Here is a 24119-nt window from a genome sequence, read left to right on the forward strand (position 1 = left end):
AGACAATGGTGCTTCCAGGTTTTCAATATTAGGTGAGACAAACACTGCATTTTTAATATTGGATGGAGCAAAAACACCCCAGTTCTATTTTTTTTATAATTCTTCGATAAGTTTTACCGATGAAAAGGGATTTCAAAATTTATTGGGTGGGGCACACACCACCCAATTACCATGGCTGGGTACGCCACTGCACGAGGACGCACACAAACACGATAGAGGGGAAATACGAGATGATGCATTTAGAGATGAATCGACGACAAAGACGTTGTCATCGTGATCTATACGGTCTGATTGAGACTTTGACCTACAGAGCTATTAGGGGTGGACAAGATTTCAAAACTCCACAACAATGCTACCAACGAGGGGAATAACGCCATAAGGGCAACTCCAACGGGAGACCCAAATCGTACAAAAAGAGTGTCCGTTTTGATCTGTTTGGGTTGCGACCCGGATAGATCAGAGGATTTTGTCCATTTGGGTCTAATGATGCCCCAACACGGTCACCTATTTGGTCTGCCTTATTGGTCATATACATGTGGGTTAGGGGAGGACAAACGCAATGCAAACATGTTGTTCATCCAGATTCAAACCTGTACCAAACAAATTAGGGTTGGAAATGGGTCGCAGCAAACAGAAAAGCAGACGGCCGTTGAAATGGGTCGTTGGCTTTTGTCCTTTTGAACCGAAACGGATCGGTATGCGTTAAATGGGTCTCCCCGTTGGAGATGTGTAGTATACGTAGAATGGTTTCAAATACAACGAACTGGGAAATTGAACAAGAAGTTTTTAAAAAAAAACTAAATTGAACGGAAAGTTAAAGACCCTGATGAGTTGGAGAGGCTTTGGTGACGATCTGACGGAAGGAGGCGTCGCCGTGAAGCCTGAACTCCCCGTGACTAGTTCTCAAATCTCAAGTCTCAACTTCTGTCCGAGCCCAGCACGATCACACGGCCACCACCAAATCAGCCATCTGAACCCCTGGCCGTGGACCGCCTCCGCAATTAGTCACCGCCGGCATCCCCTCTAGCCCATCGGCCGCCGCCCCAGACCCCAGTCATCATCACTCCTGTCTATCGCCGTAGCCCGTATGGCCGCCGCCCAAATCTGAAGCAACACCAGCAGCAGCCATGTCCGGCGCAACCGCCACGCCGGGCCTCGTCCTCGCCGCGACCGATCCCATCCGCTCCTTCCTCTCCTCCGCCGCCGCCTCCGCCGATCTCGCGGCCGACCTACGGGACCTCGCCTCTGCCCTCGCTTCTGAGCCGTCCGTCCCCTACCGCTCCATCCGCGCCATCTGGTGCGCCGACTCCTCCCCTGACCGCCCGCCTCTCCGCCAGCTCCTGCGAGACGCCCAGTTCGTGCTGCTCAGCCCCAAGCCCCGCGAGAAGGTCAGTTGCACAGCGCTCGTGGTCTCTGTTGGGTGGTGTTGCCTGTAGCCTGGGGTAGGTTTTTGATTTGCTTTGGTTGTAGAGCGATGAGCTCAAGGCGAGGCTGGAGAAGCTCCGGGAGATGCAGGAGAGGAAGGAGTACGCCGACCTCGTTAGGGACGTCGCGCCCAAGGAGGACAACTCTGAGCCCTTCTCATCCTACAAGGATCAGCTTGGATTTGGTACCAACAGTCGTATTCATTACTCTTTCGTTGATTCGTTGCTGCTAAACTGGATATTTATTGTTTGTCTGGAAACAACACTAAGCCTGCATATAAGCATGATTGCTAGGATACAATGGCCGCACTTTCAGAATTGGAAGTTTGTCAATTTGAACAGATGCAGACTTGTAATCAGTCGGGTAAAAAAAGCTGTAATCAGGCTTCGTGTGGGGATAGATCATAGACTAGCGTTAACCACAAACATACTTGAAAAATATACACGCAATAGTTCAAATTTGAACTAAAACAACGACAAGAATTTAGGATCATGGAGGGAGTAGTTGATGAAGCATACAAGTTTGTTCGACTAAATTGTATGTGCTAGTTGCCACACAAATGACACTAATGGCTTACGATGGATGATGGAAAACTTCAATTGCCCATGGCTGGCTTGCATACATGTATGGAATCTGCATTTTCAGGATTGGCGGATCAGTTAGCACAAGTCAAGGACCACTTTTTTAGGACCTAGTATACCTGCTACCGAAACTTAAAAAGCACAATGACATATTGAATTTTATTTGTTTTCTTCCTGGTTGGTATGACAAATTGGTTACTGATGATGTCTTTGTTCCTGAAAATTAATCCAAGTTTAAATTGTTGAGTATGGTTTCTTTCTTTTATAAAATGTGCTATGGGGGCCTCCCCTACAGTTTCCGGTCAAAAAAAAAAGCCTGGATGTAATTGAGCAGTAAAAACTAAGAAGCACACTTATCCTCTTAGCATACTGTGTTGTTTACTTCTGAGCTTCTATTTTTTTTTTAGAGAAAGGCTCTCGCCCAGCTTTATTAAGAAAACCACAAGTCTCAGAACAAGGTCCCAAAGCAAAAACAAAACAGCCGGCCACCGTCTGGGAGCAACAGCACACACAGGACCAACATGCCTCCACCTAACACTCCAGCACCAGCACACACAGAAACAGCAAGCAACCATCCAACATTCCAGCACAAGCACACAGCAAAAAGCTACACCTGAGCATCCAGCTCCAGCCTCCTACGATTTCTGTCTTCATCAACACACCTTTGCAGAACCGCGAGCACCTGAGCGATCAGCTTGAGAGTTGGCTCTTTTCGTTGTTCATGAAGGAGAGCCTTCCACCCAGTAAGGAAGCCCAACATCCTGAAGACCACCTGAAGCGGAACCAAATCATTTCTTGTTAGCCACAATGACCAATCCACAGCAGCTAACAACGACCACCATTTATGCCTGCAAGGTCCACCCCGCAACAAGCAAAGCTCCCTGAAATCACCGAAGCAAGAAGGTACCCTATGCCACCCAAACGCTTCCTTAAGAATATGCCACATGAAGGAGGCAATTGGACACAGGAAGAGAAGATGATCGGACGTTTCAGGCGCCCCACACAATTGACAACCCCTCTCACCGGACCAGCCCTTCTTGGCCAACTCCTCGGTCACCTGGATCCTCCCACGAATGCTCAGCCACACAAAAATCTTATGCTTCAGAGGAATGCTTGCATGCCAGAGATCCATCATCTCCAGGTCTTTCACACCCGAGTGAAGCATAGCTGAATATAGTGACTGGGTAGTATAACACTTGTTCTTAGTAAGGCACCAGAAGGCGCGGTCTCGAGTATCAGAGAGCAGCACCGAATCTAACACCCCACAGAGCTCAGCCCATTCCACCTGCTCGGCCTCTCCAAACGTCCTTCGGAAAGAAAGGTGAATGCCATTATCCCCGAGCACTTGCGCCACCGTGTCCCCCTGCTGTTCGCAGCACCTAAACAGACGGAAGAAATGAACACAAAGAGGTGTTTCCCCGACCCAAACATCTTCCCAGAACCGCACCCATTTACCATTGCCCACCTCATAGGCGCTTCCCAAACGGAACCACTCCTTAACCGCATGCAAGCCCTTCCAGAATTGGGAACCCCCTGCCCCAACTGATTGGAAGAAGCCCGCCTCCCCAAGATATTTAGCCCTCAAGAGCTGGCAACTAAGGTCCTGCACTCCGCTCTCCAACTTCATAATCCATTTCATAAGAAGCGCAATATTCCGGACTCTACTATTCATAAACCCCATCCCTCCAAATTCTTTGGGCCTACACAAATCATCCCACTGGATCATATGGTATTTCCTTTTTTTTACCAATTCCCTCCCAAAAAAACTTGGCCCTAATTGAATCAATCTGAACATGCAGCCCTTCCTGCAGCCTATAGAAACCCATGAGATAAGTGGGCACGTTATCCAAACATGCATCAATCAGGATCTTTCTTCCCCCATAGGACAGATCCACACTTTGCCAATTTTCTAATTTTTTCTCAACTTTCTGAACAACCACCGCTAGCTGATCAATAGTCAACTTCTTTGGAGCCACAGGAATACCAAGATACTTCAGAGGGAATACCCCCACCTGACAGTTCATGATGTTAGCAATGCGTCGTTGCTCGTCATCCTCAACCCCAAGCACAAACACCTCCTTTTATGGTAATTGATCTTCAAACCCGACATCTCCTCAAAACAATACAGCAGGAACTTCACGTTACGGACAGATTGATCATCATACCTCAGGAAAAGCACCGTATCATCCGCATATTGCAGGTGAGACACCCCTCCCGGGATGAGATGAGGCACCAGCTCCTCCACATGCCCCGCCTCTTTGGCTGCTTTCAGCATTGCCCCCAAGGCATCTCCCACGAGATTAAAGAGCAAAGGGGACAGCGGGTCCCATTGCCGCAACCCCTTGAACGTGCGGAAGAAGGCCCCGTTCTCGCCATTCAGATTAATGCAAACCTTTCCAGACTCGACCACCGCTCGGATCCAGCCAATCCATCGGGCATTGAACCCCCCCCCCCCCCCTTCCAAAACCTCCACCAGAAACGGCCACCTTACTTTGTCGTAAGCCTTCTTGAAGTCCAACTTCAAGACTATCCCTTTTTCCTTGGACCTATCAAGTTCATGAAGGATCTCATGAATGAGGACCACACCCTCCAAAATAAATCGCCCAGGGGTGAAAGCAGTCTGCACCTTACTCACAATGCGAGCCGCCACCGGCGTCAAACGGATCGTCAAGATCTTAGTGATGAGCTTAAAAATGACATTCAGCAAGCAAATCGGACGATATTGCTTAATATTGGTCGCCCCCGCAACCTTTGGGAGCAGTGTGATAACTCCATAGTTCAACCGTCCCAAATTTAAGTGCCCAAGATACAGCTCATTCAGCAAGTGTGATAACTTCTGAGCTTCTATTGCAAAGACTTTTTTGTAGTTTCCCTGGTTCATGGAATGTTTCTCTATTTTCAGGTCTGCACGTTGTGGTTATAATGTTCACGGGTTATTTGGTCGGATTTGCAGCTTTCAGAGCTCTGTTCAGCAATAGTCCTGTAATGGTAAGTCCATAAGAATGATCATTACTTGCTGATGCTTCCGTGGTGTAATTGCAGCCAGAGAGTAGTTTTTCTCTCAACTCTGTGCTTTTACTCATACTGCATCCATGATCCAACCCCATCCTGCAAGACACTACGGTGAAGCAAATTAGGAAGGCTGCATTATATGAATTTGATGTTGGTGTGCGTAGATTACCTCTGAATATAACACATAGCTGTTTTTGTTTCTTTTTGTTTTCAGAATGCTGCGGGAGGCATCTTGGGAGTGGTGGGCGGCATGCTGATGGAGACGGTTCTTTTCATCATCAGATCGTCCAGCAGGGATCTATCCTCATCTCCGGCTCCAAGATCCAAGAAACTCCAGTAGGCATTGTGGTGTGACTTGTGCTTCTCTTTCATGCGTGGTAGTGGCACGGTGAGAATACTCGAGGAAATTTTAGATGGCTCAGATGTATGTAACCTATCTGCTCCCTCCGTTCCATAATTTTTGTCTCAAATTCAACCAAAAATGGATGTATCTAATCTTACAAAGTGTCTAGATACATGTAAGATTCCGACAAGAATTATGGAACGAAGGGAGTACTACATATGCAAGTATAAATCAATGCAGTTGATAATCACAAGTCTTCAGGAGTTCTTATTTACAGGGCTTACAGTCACGCTGACATTCAAATTTGCATTGAATTTATCTTTATGTTGAGTTTATAATGTGGTCGTGGGATCGAATTCTGCGCTTCGCACTGTAATGATGGTTGATCAATTTCTTTTGGGTGCGCTCGCTTGAGAATGGATAGATAGATGGGTTTATCGGACGCAAATCGTCATGTGTGAAGTAATTTCGATGATTATGCGGTGCGTTGCGGCGATACAGCACTTGAACTGCACCTAGCGACCGTGCTATACCGGTGCATGGCCAATGTTGGTCAACGCCAACCTTGGAGCACCATGGTGCTAAGAAAATTTCCTTGGAACGGAATCAAGTTGTTGCTCCGGTTCTAAGAAGGTCGTAGACAATTTGGTGGACCCCAGCTGCAGCCACGCGCCTCGTCAGTCGTCGCCCACGGTGCGTCTCGTTGCGATCAGATCTGAAGGAGGCCGAGGCGGGAGGAGGAGGGCCTCACCTCCAGACGTCGCGAATCTGGGAGGAGGCCGACTCGGGGAGGGGAGGGGGCGGACACGGCGCCGTCGGGAGGAGGAGGCCTACTGGAGGGAGAGAGGCCGCGCTGCCGGTAGCGGCCGGGAGGAGGAGGCAGACGATGAGGATGGGAATCCAGCGTGGTGGCTGTAGGGATGACGAGGAGGCCAATCAGGATGCCGCTGGCATAATCCGGCGGTGGAGATGAGGGGAACTCAAGAAAATCTGGCAGTGGACGATCGGCGGAGGAAACGAAGCAGGGGAGGAAGTAGCAAGCAACAGAGAAGAAAAGCAGGAGGCGGCCAGGACTGGGGAAAGTGACGTCCGGTGCTTTTTCTTCTTCTTTCTTTATTAGGAGAGGTCCGGTGCTAAGAAAACTTCACGTTGCAGCAGTTTTGTGGTTTTGAGGCCCGGTACTTGTGTCCGCCCACTAGAACTGATACTTCACCTTACATTGCTCTTGCTCCTCTGTTGAACTTGTGTAGCTAAGGATTTCATCGTTTTAGTCTGACATCTCTACTTTGCTGTTAGTTCGGTAAACTGTTTGCTTACCGCTGAAGTGGTTAGCGAGGCGTCAATGGTCTTCTGCAGATGTTGTGTACAGTGCAATTGATGTTTCTGAAAGAAAAAATTGCGTAGGTCTTGTTCGGTTGTTAAATTCCTTGCAAGTATCAAGTATGGAAGTTAGAAGATTGAAGAAAATTTATAGTCCCATTGTTCCCTCGATCACTACCGGGGTGAGATTAAAACTTGGCCTTAAAAGAAGATAATAAACCACGGTTTGATATCTGCTGAAGTCCAAGTGAATCTTTTCAGTGTCAGGTCGGACAGTCCATTTTTATATGGACTTGGACTACATGGATCGAGTTACCCCAATGCCATCACTGGACTGAAACGACAAACTACACAGCTCATCACTCACTGGACCATTTGTCTGCCGCAGCCCGGACTAGCTAGCACGTTGCGCGAGGCACGTACGTACGTACGTGTCCTGCATGCACCTTTCCCAACTTAAATTAACCATGCGCGATCGCCGATCATCAGCCCGGCCGTACATGATAATGGCGCTACTGGCCCATCAACCAGGACTAGGAGGAAGAGGGAGAGAGACCAGCTGTGTCGGACTCTCGATGGATCGAACAATATGCATGGGTCCATGGGTCCCTGGATAAGCTCGTTTTGGATCTACGATAACTGTCATTCATGGGCCATGCCCAGGAGGCGTGCACCATGCCACCATGGAGGACGCGGCCGGGTCGGATAGCTAAGCAGCCAAGCTTGGTTGGACATATGCGCGCCGAAATCACAACCATTCTGGGCCGTCGGATATTCTTTCATTTCCTGTCTTTAATCACAAATCTGAGACAATTTCTCCCGAATTTGAGAGAGCGACAATGATGAACCCGACTTGCAGACGCAGGGTCCCGATCGAGACGCGCGGTAACCCATGTCCCGCCACCGGAAAACCAGCAGCGCTCGCCGTGGTCTCGCGTCGTGGGTCGTGGCCGCCCACCCGCGCGCGGCGCCGCCGGCCGCAAACACGTGTCCCCCCCAGTCCCCTACACTCACGTGCTCTCCTCTTTCGATCTCTTCCCTCTCCTTCACGGACGGGACGGGCACAGTGGACGCGTGGAATATAACTCGAGTGAGTGACGCCGTCAATCTCGCCGTCGTCTTCTGCCTCTCGTACGTCACGCCTCGCTGTATATAAAAGAGAGCGGGCACCCATCCTCCGAGTACCCCAGGACACCGCACGCGCAGGCAGGCAGCAATGGAAGGCGCCACATCGTCCCTCACGCGCTCCCTCTCCCTCGCCCCCCGCCCACGCCGCCGCTCTCACCACAACCTGCCCACCCTCTCCCCCGCGCCCCGCGTGCTCCCGCTCCGCCGCGCCAGATCTGACGCCCACGACCTCCTCGGATCCATGGCCACCGCCGCCGCAGCGGCAACATCCTCCGCCGCCACCGTCCTCCCCCGCCCACGGACCCTCGACAGGGACAACGACTGCCTCTTCGCCGGCCCGGGCAACGGCAACGGCAACAACGACAACAGATCCGGCAACGGCGGCGGCGGGGGCGGCAACGGCGGCGGGAGCGGCCAGAGCGCCGGCATGGGGGAGCACTACCGGCGCGCGCTGAGCCTGGACCCGTCCAACCCGCTGCTGCTGCGCAACTACGGCAAGTTCCTCCACGACGTGCAGCGCGACCTCCCCGGTGCCCAGGACTGCTACGCGCGCGCCATGCTCGCCTCCCCCGCCGACGCCGACCTGCTCAGCCTCTACGGCCGCGCGCTCTGGGAGGCCGGCCAGGGCCACGGCCAGGCGTATAGGGACGGCAGCAAGGACCGCGCCGAGGGATACTTCCAGCGCGCCGTCCAGGCCGCGCCCGACGACTGCCACGTGCTCGCCTCCTACGCCAGCTTCCTCTGGGACGCCGAGGAAGACGACGTGGAGGACCAGGTCGCCTGTGGCTCTCCGGCGTCCTTTGTGCCGGCGTGCTGACACAACCTTGATCTCGGCCATCTCATCTGCGGTCTGCTGTACTGTAACATAGGAGGCGCGCCGGCTGGAAGCAGGGTGATGGAGAGGACGGATTACGTACGGCGGCGGACGTAATCTGGAGCTGAGGAAGGAGACGACGGATGACCCGAAAGGATCCGGATCGATCGCCTGGGGAGGCGTCGGTGAATGACTACTACTGCTCTACTAAATTAAGTTCTTAAGTTCTAATCTGCTAGTATTAACAATCAATCGCGCGCCTACTGCACTACTGCAGTGCTTAATATGGAGTATTTTTTTGAGAATAAAAGGTCAATTTCTTTCTGTACTCTACTAATAATCAGAATCGATCGTGATGCTACACAGATCGAGCGAGCTTGGAGGAATGATGTTGCCTGTTTAATTACTGTACTGCTCAGCTCGATCATCAACTAATGCTGCTCGATCAACCTTAATCAGTATTCCCGTTCCTATTCCACGAGGGATGTGTAGCATCTAATTTCAGCGCTAACTTAGTTGACTTATCGATGTCATGTTAATTCGCACGTTACTCATCTTTAAAAAATAAACTCGTGTGCTGTTGCCTATGTCGATGATTTGCTGTGCACCTGCCCGTGGTTGCGATCATGTGCATTTGCAACTGGCATCGACTAGTATTTTCTTTTTTGGCGTGAAACGGGGTGCAATAGTTGATTACAATGAATATAGTAATACCTTTCACAGGGCACCGCAATGAGACACTAATCGATTGCATCGCATGGGTATGAAATTGGGAGCAAGAAAAAGAGATAAAAATGCGAGCTGTACGTGAAGCATGCAGGCATGTTACCACCCCACTTGGATCAAGACACACTGAACAAATAAAAACTATTCTATCGGAAAAAAAAAATCTAACGCTAGGACAGTTCCCCGTTAGTTTTATAGGGAACAAACGCGAGGAATAAGGGGGGATGATGGGCCGGCCAAAGGGAGGAAGAAGAAGAAGAAGAATGGAAGAGCTCACTGGCGCACTGGCGCCATACGAATGGGTAAAATACCAGCGTCCTCCGAGATTAGACGGATGATGATCTGATCGGAGCGCCGACGCCTTGCTTCACCATAGCCGGTTGGTTGACGGCGACGCGGCAGCCGGGCGGACGGGCGGTGCGGCGGGTGGCAGATCCAGGCATCAAGCGAGGAACACATTTCTTGTTTCCCCACGGGCCGAAAAAGATAGGCCCAACTATTTTAACAGACCTGCAAAAAGGCCCATGCATCGTCGGCTGCAATCGTGGGTCGTGTCCGGTACGTGTGATCATGCTGCGTGCAGTTCTGCAGCCCACTGCCACGCTACCTTAACTGACATGATACAAGCAAAACAATTCCTTTTTATTTAACAGGAGCAAAATAACTCTTTAGTCGCCACCCAGTTGCACAGAAATGCTGCATGAATAAAAAAACTAAACTAGTATTTCATAATTCTTGTCGCTGTTTTAGTTTAATTTTATACTAAAACAGCAACAAGAATTATGGGACGGAGGGAGCAGTGCTACACCTTCTCCGGAAATGCACCAGCTGGAGATGTTCCTGGTCGCTACCAGATTACATCTTCTCCGGAAAATTTAAAATACGCAATTAAATTAGCCACCACGAGGCGACAAACAAAACAGTTTAGTTCCTTCGATCGGAGCATCTCAAATCCCTAGCCGAGATAAACATTTAGGAAGGGCTCATCTGGCGGGAGAGGCTGGGTGATGGTGGCGATGGCCATGTCCTCATTCTTGCCGACGACGCGGCTTGTGAGGTGGTACCGGCGCTGCTGCGGCTGGCCAGCGACCTTGACGACATCGTAGAGCCCGGGGAGGAAAGGCGCAGGGCTGACAGGGAAGTTTGCCATGGATGAGAGGAATGGCTTAGTAGCATCGGCGGAGTCGCCGGATTCAACAGTGCTATGGGGTTTCTTCGATTGCACATGTATCGCAGGGGTGCTAGTATCGCTCCTAGAAGTAGAATCAAAGCACGCAGCAAATGAGGCAAAGATCGGGGGTGCCCCATTAGCTCCCGGTGATGTAGCGGTCGATCGAAACCACGTGGCCACAGCTCCCATTGGCCCTTCCGATAAAGAGGGCGCCAGGAATTTAGGTCTAATCTCAAATCGCTCTGATTGGGTTGATGTGGCGCGAGTATGATTAGTAGCTGATTGAGTACGCTGTCGGCAGAACCAGTAAGTGTGTCCCGGTTTGAGGCAGAAGCGACAATGGATAGCATTCCGGCAGGCCTAATACGGTGTGGCGCTCCTCACCTCGTTGTAGGAGGTGACAAAGGCGAACTGCTGGTCCCGGACGGCGTTCAGGAACCGGTGCCCCCGCTCGAAGACACTCGGATCCCAGGTAAGAGGATTCCAAGCAACCCCGGCGAGGGTGCCGAGGTCGGTGTCGGGGAGAGCCCCCGAGGATGACGAAGCCCCAGCTGCTGAAGTGGAGCTGGGCGCGGGGTCGCCAACTTGCTCCCGGGGGTCTTGCCGTCCTTCCCCGACAACTTCCCCCGCGCCCAGGCTCCGGGACACTGGGGTTGGAGAGGGTTCCCTGCTTCCAGCGGGGGTCGTCCCCTGCTGGACGGCGGGTGAGCCCTAGCCGGACACGTCCGCGGCTTCTGGCGCGTAGCGGGTGCCGCCGCGCGGCGGCGGTCCCCACTGCTGCCGCTGTGTCCGTCGCGGCGGGGGCATGTTTGTGAATTTGGCTAGCAAGAATTGCAGTTGCAGGGAATCGACGAAGACATACCTGGTGCCGGCTCTGTCTCCGCTTGGGCTGGGTCACCAAGGGGCGCGCTCGCGCCGACGCGGGCCCCCGACGCAGCGGGGTTGGTGGCGCCGCCAGCGTCCGCGCGCGTCCTCTTGCTTGGCGAGCCGGGCGGGCAATCACTCCTCGCCCTCTTGTTGGCGCCCGCCGGCGAGGAGGACTTCGGAGGGTTGCGCCGGAGTGCGAAGCCCCAGAAGACCCCGCGAGCGGGCGCCAAGCTCACGGAGGCCCTCGCTACCGGAGCGAAGGCCGTCGCCGGGGCGCCAATGGCCCCCGCAGGTGCTGACGTTGCCGGGGTGCCGGCGAGCACCCTGGGGCCGGTTCCCGCCGCGGAGCTGGCGGCCGCCGGCAAGACAGAGGCCGCCACCGAGGCACTCGCGGCCCCTGTTGCCGCGGATGCCGTCGTGGTACCAACGGGCGCCCCAGGAGCAGCGGCCGCTGCCAGGTTGGGGGCCGCTGCCGGGGCGGACGTCGCTGTTGAGGAAGTGGCTGCGGCCGCCGCGAACGCCCTCGACCTTCTCAGGATCAGGGGCGCGCTGTCGCTGCTTTCCTCGTCGTCGTCCTCCACGGCGACGACTTCCGGGGACGCAGCCACCTGGCCCGCCTCGTCGTCCAGCGACCGGAGGAAGGGCCAGCTGGGCTCGGACCCGCCCTCGCTCTCCTCAAGCACCTACTTCCCGCGGGGTTCTTGCGGGGGAGCGTGCGGGACGCGGGTGGGGGTGTCGTCCATCAGCCCCCACTCGTTGCAGGGCGGGAAGGCGCCGACGATGTCGCTGAGCGCCTTGACGCCGGCATGGAGAGCGGAGACCCCCGGCGGGAACTCTATCGACTGGAAGACCTCGCCGGAGATCCCCTTCACCCACGTCTTGAGGGACTCCAAGTCCATGCCATCCGCCTGGAGGCGTGTCCTGTCCCCGGAGCCCGTGTACATCCACGCGGGCCGGGAACGCAGCTGCACCGGGGCTATGCGCCGATGGACGAAGGTGCGCGCCACGTCGGCATCTGTGAGCCCCGCTAGCCGCAACGCCTTGATCTTCTCCACGATGGGGAGGAGGTCGGCGTCGCGGTGGTACCTATCCTGCCAGCCGATCTGGGGCACCGGCAGCTCCGTCGGCGGCTGGATGAACTCCTGGGGGTCCTCCACTCGGACCCAGCACCAGTCGCCCCGCCACTCTTTTTCGATCTTCTTCCCCGACCGGACGATGAACTCCGACTTCATCTGGTCGCGGGCGCGGAAAACCACCCCCGACGACATCGCCTTCGCATTGTCGATGCGCGGGTAAAAGTAATGCCGGAAGAGCCCCACCGACGGCATCACCCCCACGAACGCCTCGCAGAGGAACTGGAAGGTGGCGAGGAGGAAGAGCGAGGTGGAGTGGAGCTGAGCCACCCGCAGCTGATAGGACTCCATCAGCGCATGGAGGAACAGAGAGAAGGGCGGCACCATGCCGCAGAGGAGGAAGCGCGCGAACACCCGGAAGTCGTTATCCTGGTGTTCGACGCCCGCCGGGAAGATCCGCGTCTCCCCGTGCTCATTGAAGTTGGAGGCGACGGCGTGCCGGAGCTTCCCCAGCGCCTCGCCGTTGTAGCCGGGGCGGAAGAAGGCTACTTTCGCGCGCATCTCCCGCCTCTTCTGGTCCTTGGCGGCGGCCGCTTTGAGTGCCGCCTCGGTCTTGCTGGTCGTGGGCTTCTTCGAAGGCTGGACCTCCTTCCCCTTTCTGGTGGTGGGGGGCGCCATGGGGAGCGAGGGTGGAAGCTGGCAAGAGCGCAGGGATGCGAGATGCGGAAGAGGATGGAGGCGAAAGGGCAAAGTGTTGCTTCCCGTTGCCAACAGTGGAAGCTTTATGACGCCCGGTCGTTTGGTAACGGCCGGTTCCGTACCCTACGGGTGCGCGGGGATAACTCCTAATCACTGAGGAGCGCCTAGCCACTGAGGGAAAGCCCGGGAGCTTGCCCGGCAACCTGTAAATCTTTGATCCGTAATCAATATCAGCTCAGACAGGCAGGACGTAAGGTTTTACACCTCCGGGTGGCCCGAACCTGAGTAAAAAACATGCGTGCGTCTGTTCTTGGACTAGCGCGGACCCCTAGCACTTTGCCTTGCCGGCCCCGTAGGGCCTCATCGCCCGTGCTGGCGATCATCTGGTCCCCACCCAAACGTCCTTACCGAACTTAAAAGGGGGACGTGACTGCACGCCCCCGGTGCTGGAGCACCGAGCGACGACAGCCGTAGTCGGAGAAGACCACCATGCCAAACTCCGATGGTCGCAACGGTCACTGCAATGACGGTGGTAACGGTCAATGCATTGATGCTGGTGATTCAAGGCCCATTCAACCTAAAGAAAATTCAAAGGATCATTATACGGGCCATTCATCACGGGCGGATCCTCAATGGACCAGAGCCCAACTGCTCTCGATGCTTGCGGCCTGTTCATATTCCGCCAAGAATCAACTCGGCGAGGTGCGGAAGGCCGTCGAGAGAGAGCGGCGCGAACTGTCCCGGCTGCGCGAGGAGACGCGACTCGCCGAAGAGGAGGCGCGGCTGGCCCGGCAAGCCCTGGAGGCTGCTCGGGAGCCGGTAGTTCCGGAGACCGAGCTCCGTCGGCAACTGGAGGTCCAGCGCACGGAGCTCCAATGGGGTGATGCGGCAGGGGCGCGATGGCGGCGCATCCGCCGGTGCTAGGCGCCGGCGGGAAGCACCACCTCCGCGCCTCCGTCGCACCACCTGCTTTCACGGCCCCAAACCCGGCTTCGCTCTGAGCAATTCCATGGTTGGGGCGCGCCTTTTATAGACACGGGGGGGGGGGGGGGTGGGGGGGGGTTGCCACCCGCGCGCGACGGATCCGCGCGGCATCGTGGCGCCTTTTCCCCGAACGCGGCGCAGTTTCCGCCGCCATGCTTACCGGGTAACCACGGCACACGTGGCGGCCAGCCGTCAACTCAGAAGCCTCGGAGTGCGGTGAACCCCTTGTGTTGCGGTCCTCCCTCACCACAAGGCACCGGTGTATGGTGCGACCCGTGGGCAGCTCACGGGCACCACAGTGTACAAGATTCCTCCCTTTCCTGCAGGTTAGACTCTTACCAGATCCGAGGTGCTGAATTTTTTTCGAAACTTACGAAAACAAGTAACACAGGTAAATCAGATAAACCACAGGTAAATCAGATAAATCTCATCTCTCCTGCTTCCCAGCCCCCGGCACAAACTTGGATGTGAGCGTTTCCTTCCCGGGCGCAGCGACTGCGCGGTGCAGGCGTCGGGAGGCCGAGCAACCGCACGCCTAGTGGTGCACATTGCGGGAAGCCCGCCAACGGCATGTCCAGTGATGCACGTTGCGGGAAGTCTGCCAACGGCATGTCCAGTGCCGGAACGATCTGGCAACGGGTTTTCGTTTCGGGGCCACGGCAGCCCCTTGCTCACAACCAAGTAGGGAAAGACACCTTTGTGCATTTAAAGCAGGGGGCAAGAGGGGGAAAACACACGAATGAACAAGGCAAGAACAAAGCTCAGGGGTGAAACACTTATCTTTATTCACAGTTAACTAGCGGTTTACACAAGGGGGCTGCCCGGTTACACTAGTTCGAGAGGTATGCATCGGAGGCATCACCTGAGGGTCGGGCTCCGCCGCTTCACGGGTAGAACTTGCGCAAGTGTTCAATATTCCAGCTATTGGGCACCGGCAAGCCGTCTTCGGTTTCCAGGCGGACAGCCCCCGGCCTGGTCACCTGCACTACCCGGATGGGCCCCTCCCATTTCGGAGTCAACTTGTTCCTGGCCTTCGTTCCTTGTATCCGGCGCAGGACAAGGTCTCCGTTCTCGAGCCCCCGAGGACGGACTCGTCTGTCGTGATAATGACGGAGTCCCTGCTGGTAGCGCGCGGTTCGCACATCAGTCCGGCACCGAAGCTCTTCGATGAAGTTTAGATCGTTGACCCTTTGCTCGTGTTGGCTGGTGTCGTCGTACGAGCGTACTCGGGGAGATCCGTACTTGAGCTCGAGGGGCAGCACCGCTTCTGCCCCGTAGACAAGGGCGAAAGGAGTTTCGCCCGTTGCCCGACTAGGTGTGGTCCGGATGGACCACAGCACGGGCTGGAGTTCTTCGACCCAGTGCTTCCCCTGGCCTTTGAGCTTGTCAAAGGTTCTCGTCTTGAGCCCCCACAGAACCTCTGTGTTGGCTCGCTCCGCCTGTCCGTAGGTTCTCGGGTGAGCGACGGACGCGAAGCGCAGCTTAGTGCCCATGTCTTCGCAGTAGGCGCGAAACGCTGCGCTCGTGAATTGCGAGCCGTTATCGGTGATGATGCTGTTAGGAACCCCAAACTGGCACACAATGCCCTTAAGGAACTTGATGGCCGCCTGGGCGGTCACCTTGCGCACTGGTTCCACCTCCACCCATTTGGAGAACCTGTCAATGGCCACAAACAAGTATTCGTAGCCGCCAACCGTCCTTGATAGCTTGCCGACGATGTCTAGTCCCCAGACCGCGAACGGCCATGAGGACGGGATGGCATGCAGGGTCTGGGCTGGTTGGTTGCTCTTCTTCGAGTGGAACTGGCACGCTTCGCACGTCCTCACCAGCCGCTCTGCGTCGGCCAGGGCCGTGGGCCAGTAAAAGCCATGCCGGAAAGCCTTGCCGGCTAAAGCCCGGGAGGCCACATGTGTGAACATGTGCCTCGATGTATGTCCTCCAACAGTGCACACCCTTCTTCCTGCGGCACGCAGAGGAGTTTGACACCATTCGCACGCCTGCGGTAGACACTGCCGTCTATCACAGTGTACATCTTGGCTCGCCGCGCTACGCTCTCCGTGGCGACGTCATCCTCCGGGAGAGCCTCCCATTTCAAATAGCGGGCGATCTCTTCCGCCCAGGGAGGAATTTCTCTGCCCATGCATGCCGCCATATCAGCGGCATGGACCCCTGCTGCTGCAGGGGTTCCCTCGGTTGCCGGAGGGGCGTCCCCGGCAGCCGTCTGGGGGGTGACTGAAGGAGCCAGTTGCTTCTGACAGAACCCCTCCGCCGGAGGCTTCCGACGCTCTGCTGCCATCTTGGCCAGCTCATCAGCAGCGAAGTTGTCCTTCCGCTTGACGTGTTCGAAGCGCAAACCCTTGAACTTCCGTTCCAGCTTGCGGACCTCTTCCACGTACGGCGCCATTTGAGGGCAATCGTAGTCCTTGTTCACCTGGTTGATCACAAGCTGGGAATCACCACGAACAACCAGGCGCTTAATGTCGAGGGTGACCGCAGCCCGCAGCCCGGCAAGCAGGCTTTCGTACTCCGCCGTTTTGTTGGTGGAGTTAGCGAAGTCGAGTTGGACGGCGAACCGCAGCTGGTCCCCTGTGGGTGACTCGATGACGACCCCGGCCCCCGCTCCCTGGAGACTGAACGCACCGTCGAAGTAGAGGACCCAGTGGCCCTCGTCCAGCTTGCCGGGAAGGCCGGTCTCCGACTCACTTTCTTCTACGCCCGTGGACGTCCACTCCGCGACAAAGTCTGCCAGGGCCGTGCTCTTGATGCTTTTGGAGTTAGCGAAGTGGAGGTCGAACTCCAACAGCTCCATCCTCCATTTGGCCACCCTCCCGGTGGCTTCATGGTTGATGAGGGTCCTCCCGAGGCAGAACCCGGACACCACCGTGACGCGGTGCGCCTGGAAGTAGTGGCGCAACTTGCGGGACGCAAGGAGAATCCCCAGAAGGAGCTTCTGTACTTGCGGATATCTTGTCCGCGCGTCGCGCAACACCGTACTGACGAGGTACACCGGTCGCTGCACCAACCGCTTCCGTGGCGCCGAGTTTGCCGGCTATGGGGTGGTCCCTGGGTTTGAGGTGGTTGCCAGAGGCTGCTCAGCCCCCTGCGCCGCAGCCCCAATCCACGGGACGTCTTCCTCCCTCTCGGCAACTAGCACCGAGCTGACCACCTGGTCAGTCGCCGCTAGGTAGAGTAGCAGCGGCTCGCCCAACTTGGGGGCGACGAGGATGGGCGGTGACCTCAGGTATCACTTGAGTTCCTGGAGCGCCGCCTCGGCCTCGGCAGTCCAGTCGACTGGACCCTTCTTCTTCATTACCCGGAAGAAAGGCAGGGCACGCTCGCCCAGCCTGGAGATGAAGCGTCCAAGCGCGGCAACGCAGACGTTGAGGCGCTGGACATCTTTCACCTTGCGGGGGGCCTCCATCTTCTCGATGGCTTCTATTTTGGTCGGGTTGGCCTGTATCCCCCGGTGTGAAACCAAGAAACCCAGAAGCTGCCCGGAGTTGACACCGAAGGTGCACTTATCAGGGTTCAGCCTGAGCTTGATCTTGCGAAGGTTGCCAAATGTCTCCCGCAGGTCATCAATCAGCAAGTCCCTACGCTTCGATTTGATGACGATGTCATCCATGTAGGCCTCCGCGTTGCGGCCTAGCTGGGGCCCCAAACATTCTCGCAGGGCGCGCTGGAATGTGGAGCCCGCGTTCTTCAACCCGAAAGGCATGCATGTATAGCAGTAGCAGCCAACCGTGATGATAAACACTGTCTTTTCCTCATCCTCGACCGCCATCTTGATTTGATGGTAGCCGGAGAAAGCATCCAGAAAACTCAACAGGTCACAACCAGCGGTAGAATCAACTATCTGGTCGATACGGGGTACAGGGAAGGGATCCTCGGGGCATGCACAATTAAGATCGGTAAAATCTACGCACATGCGAAGCTTATTCCCCGCTTTGGGCACTACTATAGGGTTAGCCAGCCAAGTGGGGTACAAAACTTCCCTGATCGCCCCGGCAGCCCTGAGCTTGCCTACCTCTTGCTTGATGAAATCTTTCCGCTCTTGTGCCTGCCGCCGGATCTTCTGCTTGACGAGGTGCGCGTCCGGGCGCACCGCGAGCCGATGCTCAATCACCTCCCTGGGGACTCCGGGAAGGTCCGACGGTTCCCAGGCGAACACGTTGGCGTTTTCCCGGAGGAAGGTGACGAGGGCGCTTTCCTATTCGGCGGTCAGGTTCGCACCGACGGTAACGGTGCGCTCCTTGTCGCCGGCTTGGAGGGGCAGCTTCTTCACTTTGGCGGCCTCCTCCCGGAGCCCCCGCCCCTTGTCGGGACGCGCGCTCGAGCCCGCGCCTCCTCCGGCTAGCCCTTGCGGGGTGGCGCGGGCCTTCTTCGTTGCCGGGGCATCACCCGGCAGGGCGTCGTCCTCGACAACACCTTCGTCGCTGGCGTCAGCTGCAGCAGCGGCCTGGACGACCTCGCCAACGCACCAAGCAGCGTCTTTGAGATCGCACGCGATGGAGAGGACTCCGTAAACGGACGGCATCTTCATCACGCCGTAGGCGCAATGCGTAGCCGCCATAAACTTGATCGGCGCCGGCCGGCCAAGGATCCCGTTGTAGGGCAACGGGGTATGCGCCACGTCGAACACTATGTGCTCGGTCCTGAATGCTTCCCGGGACCCGAAGGTGACCGACAGCGCGATGCGTCCCAGCGGGCGCACGATCCCGGGGTTCACCCCCCGGAACGGTTCGGTGGGCTTCAGTTGCTCCATCGGTAGCTGGAGCTTTTCCACCAGCCTGGCGGATAGGAGGTTAAGCCCCGCTCCGTTGTCCACCAGCACCTTGGTCACCGTTATATTGCTAATGATTGGCGAGACGACGAAGGGTATTACCCCGGAACCCAATTGTCGCACCGGGTGGTCGTCGGCGCTGAAGGTGATCGGCACGTGCGACCACCTTAGCGGTTGTTGCGGCTCCGCATCCGGCAACAGCGCGCACACGTCGCGGGTGAGGCGCTTCACCGCAGCGTGGGATGGGAGAGCGTAAGATCCCCCATGGATGCAGGTGACGCCACGAGGCTCCTGGAAGCCCAGCTCGTCGCCGCCGGAATGGTCGGACTCGCGCTGCTCCTCGGCGCGCGCCCTGTCGCGCCCGCGAGGAGGGCGTTCCCGCACAGCGAGGGGCTGGCTGCGCCCTCCTTGGGGTTCGACCCTGCCGGCCCCCCGCCGGCCGGCCTCGGACCCGCTCTCGGGTCGTTTGGGCAATCTCGGGAGAGATGCCCAATGTTGCCACAATTGAAGCAGGCGTCGGCGGCACGGCGCTCCTCGTGGCGCTGCTCCCGCCACTGCTTGATCCCTTGCAGGACGCGGCAACTCTGCGCGTCGTGAGTGGAGTTGTTGTGGATAGAACAGCGGGACGCGTCGCCCTGCTTCACGCCAGATTCTCCCCCTGGCGAGGCCTTCTTCGTGGGCCTCGCGGCAGGAGCCCCCGAGTCCGCAGCGAGGACTTGCTTCCCACTGCGCTTACGGGAACCCTTCTTCTGCGAGCCCTCGCCCAGGCTCGCGGCAGCCTAGGCTGCCAGCTCGGGCGCTAGGCGCCCCTCCTCAGCCATGGCGCACTTGTGCGCCAAGGCGTACAAGTCCTGCGTCGTCCGGATCCGATGCGTGCTCAGCTTCTCACGCATCTTGGGATCGCGGACGTTGATGGCGAAGGTGTTGATGATGGCGGCCGCCTTCGCCTCCGGGATAGAATAGGAGAGATTGGAGAAGCGGTTGACGAAGGCCCACAACGTCTCTCCCGGTTTTTGCACGATGGTGTGCAGCTCCGGCATGGTTCCCGGGCGCTTATAGCCGTCCTGGAACGCGCTCACGAACTGCTCGTGCCGGTCTGCCCAGGTGGCGACGGATCCGGCGGGCAGGTTGAGCAACCAGGTTCGCGCTGATCCCTTCAGGACCATCGGGAACCAGTTCGCCCTGACCTTGTCGTCGGCGCCGATGGCATGCATTCCCAGCGTATAGATCAGGAAAAAATCTTTGGGGTTAGCGGTCCCGTCGTATGTACCGAGCGCAGGCGCTCGGAACTTACGGGACCACACCACCCGCCGCAACTCGCGCGCGAACGTGGTGCAGCCGTCTTCTGGGCCCAGGGGAGCATCTTCTTGCTCCAGTGGGTGCCGGCGCTCCAAGCGCGGGCGCAGATCCTCCTGTTGTCGGGCATTTAAGATGCCACGCGCATCGCCCCCCGGGACGGTGGGCGATGAATTCGAGGACCCCTCCGGGCCCCCGTCTACCAGGCCCCGCTGAGGAGGGGGAGGGTTCTCCCCCTGTCGCGAGGTGGGCGGCGCGCCTTCGCGCTCTGAGTTCGGCCCGTGGCCGGAGCCTACCGGGGCGCCCTCGCCTTGCGGCTGTTGGGCGGCCAGGGCGAGAAGCGCTTCCAACTCCTCGCCCCACGTCTCGTGCGCTGGCGTGCCCTGCTGCGGCTCGTACCGCACCATGACGCGCGCGGCGACGATGGCTTCAGCCGGGGTTCGCACGGGGGGCAACCGGTTTCCTGAATGGTTGCTTCCTGCCCTTGCCCCGGACACCTCCGGGCATGCAGGGTGCGAACCTCCAGGGGTCGCCCGTGACGCGGCGTGCTCCGGGTGCCACTGCCGCGGGGCATCCTCGGGTCGCGACTCCACCCGTTGGCTGGCCCGGGCGACGCCATGCGTGCTCGCCCGACTGCCCCCGGCGCTGGGGGCAGCCGGTCCCCTCGGCCGATTGTCGGTCGACGGTCGGGGAGGCGGTGGAGGCAGCTGCGTTTGCTGCACCCTTGAGGACTCGGGATTCTCTTGAGCTCCCGACTCGGGTCGCACGTCGTGCGACCGCGTGTGCGCCGCTGGGGCCTCACGCGGGTCTATGCGTGAATCACCAGCCCGCTTGGGGGGCATGGTGACAAGGCTCGTCAACGAAGAAGAGTGAAGCCGATGCCGATGGGAACTTGCGCTGCCGGCGATCTCCGGCGCTGTCCACTCCCGCGCCCCTTACCTGGCGCGCCAGATGTCGTCGCTCGGTGCTCCGACACCGGGGGCGTGCAGCCACGTCCCCCCTTTTAGGTTCGGTAGGGGCGTTTGGGGTGGGGACCAGATGATCGCCAGCACGGGCGATGAGGTCCTACGGGGCCGGCAAGGAAAAGTGCTAGGGGTCCGCGCTAGTCCAAGAACAGACGCACGCACGTTTTTTACCCAGGTTCGGGCCACCCGGAGGTGTAAAACCCTACGTCCTGCCTGTCTCAACTGATATTGATTACGGATCAAAGGTTTACAGGTTGCCGGGCAAGCTCCCGGGCTTTCCCTCAGTGGCTAGGCGCTCCTCACCGCTCACTGCTGGCTGCCTACTGGAGCCAGTAAGCATCTATCAAGCGAGCTTCGTCCGCACCAACTAACTGACCAACTGACTCCCCTCCCAACTGTCTGACCCGTCAACCCCTTCTAATCCCCTAGACCGTTGGCATGGGTCCTCCTTTTATACACAAGGGGATGCCACATCTGCCACGGTGCATGGGCTACAAGTGTCCAACGGGGAGGCACGCAACTCTCCTTGGTGAGCTGGTGGCATGCATGGGTGCCACCTCCGCTGCTAGGGGCCTAAGACCCTAGGGTAGGATTGGACAACCACTGTTCCTTGGACCGGACGGGTAACTACCCGTCGGTCGGCTCGTTTACTGAGCCGCGCGCCTTACTCCTTGCCTTTGTGGGACCGCGCGTTCCGCGCCCGTTTGGCGCTGTCCAGTGGGCCCCACGACCCGAGGCGGGGGCACGCGTCCGGGAACCCCCAGTCCCCGCAAGTCGGCCCGGGAAGCACCCAGGCCCAACGCGCCCGGGAACCTCCTCCTGGAAAGCAGCTTCCCGGGAGGTGCCTAAGCGGGAATATTCCCGGAAGCCCCGCTAGCCCCTTTCGGGCTGGTAGCTTGCCGGGAAGCTCGTTGGCGCTCCCCGGGATGAGACCTCCCCCGGGAACCCGGGGGAGGGGGCCACGCGTCGCGCAGCGGTGGTACCCCGGGTGCCACTGGTGCGACAACGGCGGGAATTGGATTCGCCAGAAAACTGAGGTACCACTCCTATGTACAGAATCAGGCAATCACAAACGATCAAAGATAGAAGAACATGGGACAGAATCCTTAACCCCTTGTTGCGCCCTATACATCCTGAGATAATCCTTCTTAGAGTATTCAATATCAACTTCTGAGTAACCACACTCAGCAAGATCGGCCTCCTTCGTAGTCAACCAGGGTGACCAAGGTGCTGAAGGATCACCAAGGCGCAAAAATGCCGATCTTCGACCAATAGGAACATTATTCGTTTCAGTAAGGACACCAGCATATGATTTCGGATTTTGCCATGATTCAGCTTCCTCTTTATTCCAGTCTGCAAATTTGTTCTCATTGTTTGGTCCTCCAAAATCCCCAAAGGTGAAATAGACCACAAATGCAGCGCATGCGAAGGAAATCAGCTTGGCAATATGGTACCCAATGAATCTGCTAGTAACGGAGAAACGGTAGGTACGATCGCGAAGGTGTAAAACTCTGAACTCCTCGGGTATGCCCCCCAAACAAGCATTGAGGATGTTGGCAACCAATTGATGGGTTCGTTGCATGGAAAACAAAAAATTTCCTACAAGATGTGCGGAAGAAACCCAAGATCATATCTAGTAGATGTAAGTAACGAGAGGGATAATGAGCATCATACCTTCGTAGACCACAAAGCCTTACGATCACGGGATGGTTGTTGGCGTAGTGGAACTTTTGATGTGATCAATCTCAGTGCAGAAACGACGGCACCTCCTTGGTATCCACACGTTCAGCTTCACGTCGTCTCCTCCTTCTTGATCCAGCAAGCGAGGGGAAGAGGTCGATGAGATTCCAGCAGCACGACGGCGTGGTGCTGGCTATGGTGGAGAGCTCCACGGGCAGGGTTTTGCTACGCGCGAGAGAGGAGGAGAGGGGCTCAGGGGAGAGAGATCCAGCTGAGGGCTTGCTGTGTCCTCTCCCCCTGCCTCTCCCCTCTATTTATATAGGGGGTGGTGACCAGGGTTTGCCCCTCCTCCAAGGAGAGTTTAGGGACGGCCAGGGGAGGGAAAGGAGTCCCAGGACTCCTTCCCACGTGTGGTCTCCCCACGTAGGTGGTTTCCACCTCGTGGTGGAGTCCCCCACGGTTCCCTCTCCCCTAATGGGGCTAGGCCCATTAGGCGATAATTAATTAGATTGCTCCAATTAATTCATATAGAGGCCCAATTAAATTCTAAGAAATATCCCGGAACATTTCAGAATCTTCTGAGAACTTGCGAAACCTTCTAAAATATTCCCGGTCATTACCGAAAAATATCCCGAACTTTTCCGAAACACTGAAACAGCTTTTCCATATATAAATATTTATCTTCGGACCATTCCGAAGCTCTTCGTGATGTCCTGGATCCCATCCGAGACTCCGAATCAATATTCAATATCATCATCTATTTATCTCATCGAACCCTAGCGACATAAAGCGTTAAGTTTGTGACCCTATGGGTTCGAGAACATATGGACATAACCGAGACACCTCTTCGATCAATAAACAATAGCGGGACCTGGATGTCCATAATGGTTCTCACATATTCCACGAAGATCTCATCGGTTGAACCACGATGTCGAGGATTCAATTAATCCGGTATCCAATTCCCTTTGTCTCGCGATATATTATTTGCCCGAGATTTGATCGTCGGTACCACCATACCTAGTTCATTCTCGTTACTGGCAAGTTCTTTTTACTCGTACCGCAATATAATATCCCCGTGACTAAACACATTAGTCACATGCTTGCAAGCTCATTAGGATGTTATATTATTGAGAGGGCCGAGAGATATCTCTCCGTCACATGGAGTGACAAATCCCAGTCTTGATACATACAACCCAACAAGCACCTTCCGAGATACCTAAAGAACACATTTATGATCACCCAGTTACGAGAT

At 56.6% G+C, this 24119-nt stretch overlaps 2 protein-coding genes across 2 annotated transcripts; both read left to right on the forward strand.

The window, feature by feature from the left end:
• The first annotated feature begins 861 nt into the window (after positions 1–861).
• On the forward strand, positions 862–5644 carry LOC100838611. Its single transcript, XM_003574340.4, has 4 exons — positions 862–1388; positions 1471–1609; positions 4909–4994; positions 5233–5644. Exons 1-4 carry the CDS (start codon positions 1128–1130, stop codon positions 5356–5358), a joined length of 612 nt encoding a protein of 203 aa, XP_003574388.1. The 5' UTR covers positions 862–1127; the 3' UTR covers positions 5359–5644.
• Positions 5645–7846: 2202 nt separating this feature from the next.
• Positions 7847–9078, forward strand: LOC100838922 (transcription factor Sp8). The gene has a single exon (XM_003574341.4). The coding sequence runs from the start codon at positions 7898–7900 to the stop codon at positions 8624–8626; it is 729 nt and encodes a 242-aa protein (XP_003574389.1). The 5' UTR covers positions 7847–7897; the 3' UTR covers positions 8627–9078.
• The last annotated feature ends 15041 nt before the right edge of the window (positions 9079–24119 follow it).

The sequence above is a fragment of the Brachypodium distachyon genome, chromosome 3, assembly GCF_000005505.3.
Source record: "Brachypodium distachyon strain Bd21 chromosome 3, Brachypodium_distachyon_v3.0, whole genome shotgun sequence".
In the NCBI taxonomy this organism is placed as follows: Eukaryota; Viridiplantae; Streptophyta; class Magnoliopsida; order Poales; family Poaceae; genus Brachypodium; species Brachypodium distachyon.

Bases quoted from the DNA above. Each gene is read 5' to 3' on its own strand.
- LOC100838611 (XM_003574340.4), top strand. From the start codon at position 1,128: ATGTCCGGCGCAACCGCCACGCCGGGCCTCGTCCTCGCCGCGACCGAT. The intron at 1,389-1,470 runs GTCAGTTGCACA...CTTTGGTTGTAG, and splicing joins GCCCCAAGCCCCGCGAGAAG to AGCGATGAGCTCAAGGCGAG. The intron at 4,995-5,232 runs GTAAGTCCATAA...TTTTGTTTTCAG, and splicing joins TCAGCAATAGTCCTGTAATG to AATGCTGCGGGAGGCATCTT.
- LOC100838922 (XM_003574341.4), top strand. From the start codon at position 7,898: ATGGAAGGCGCCACATCGTCCCTCACGCGCTCCCTCTCCCTCGCCCCC.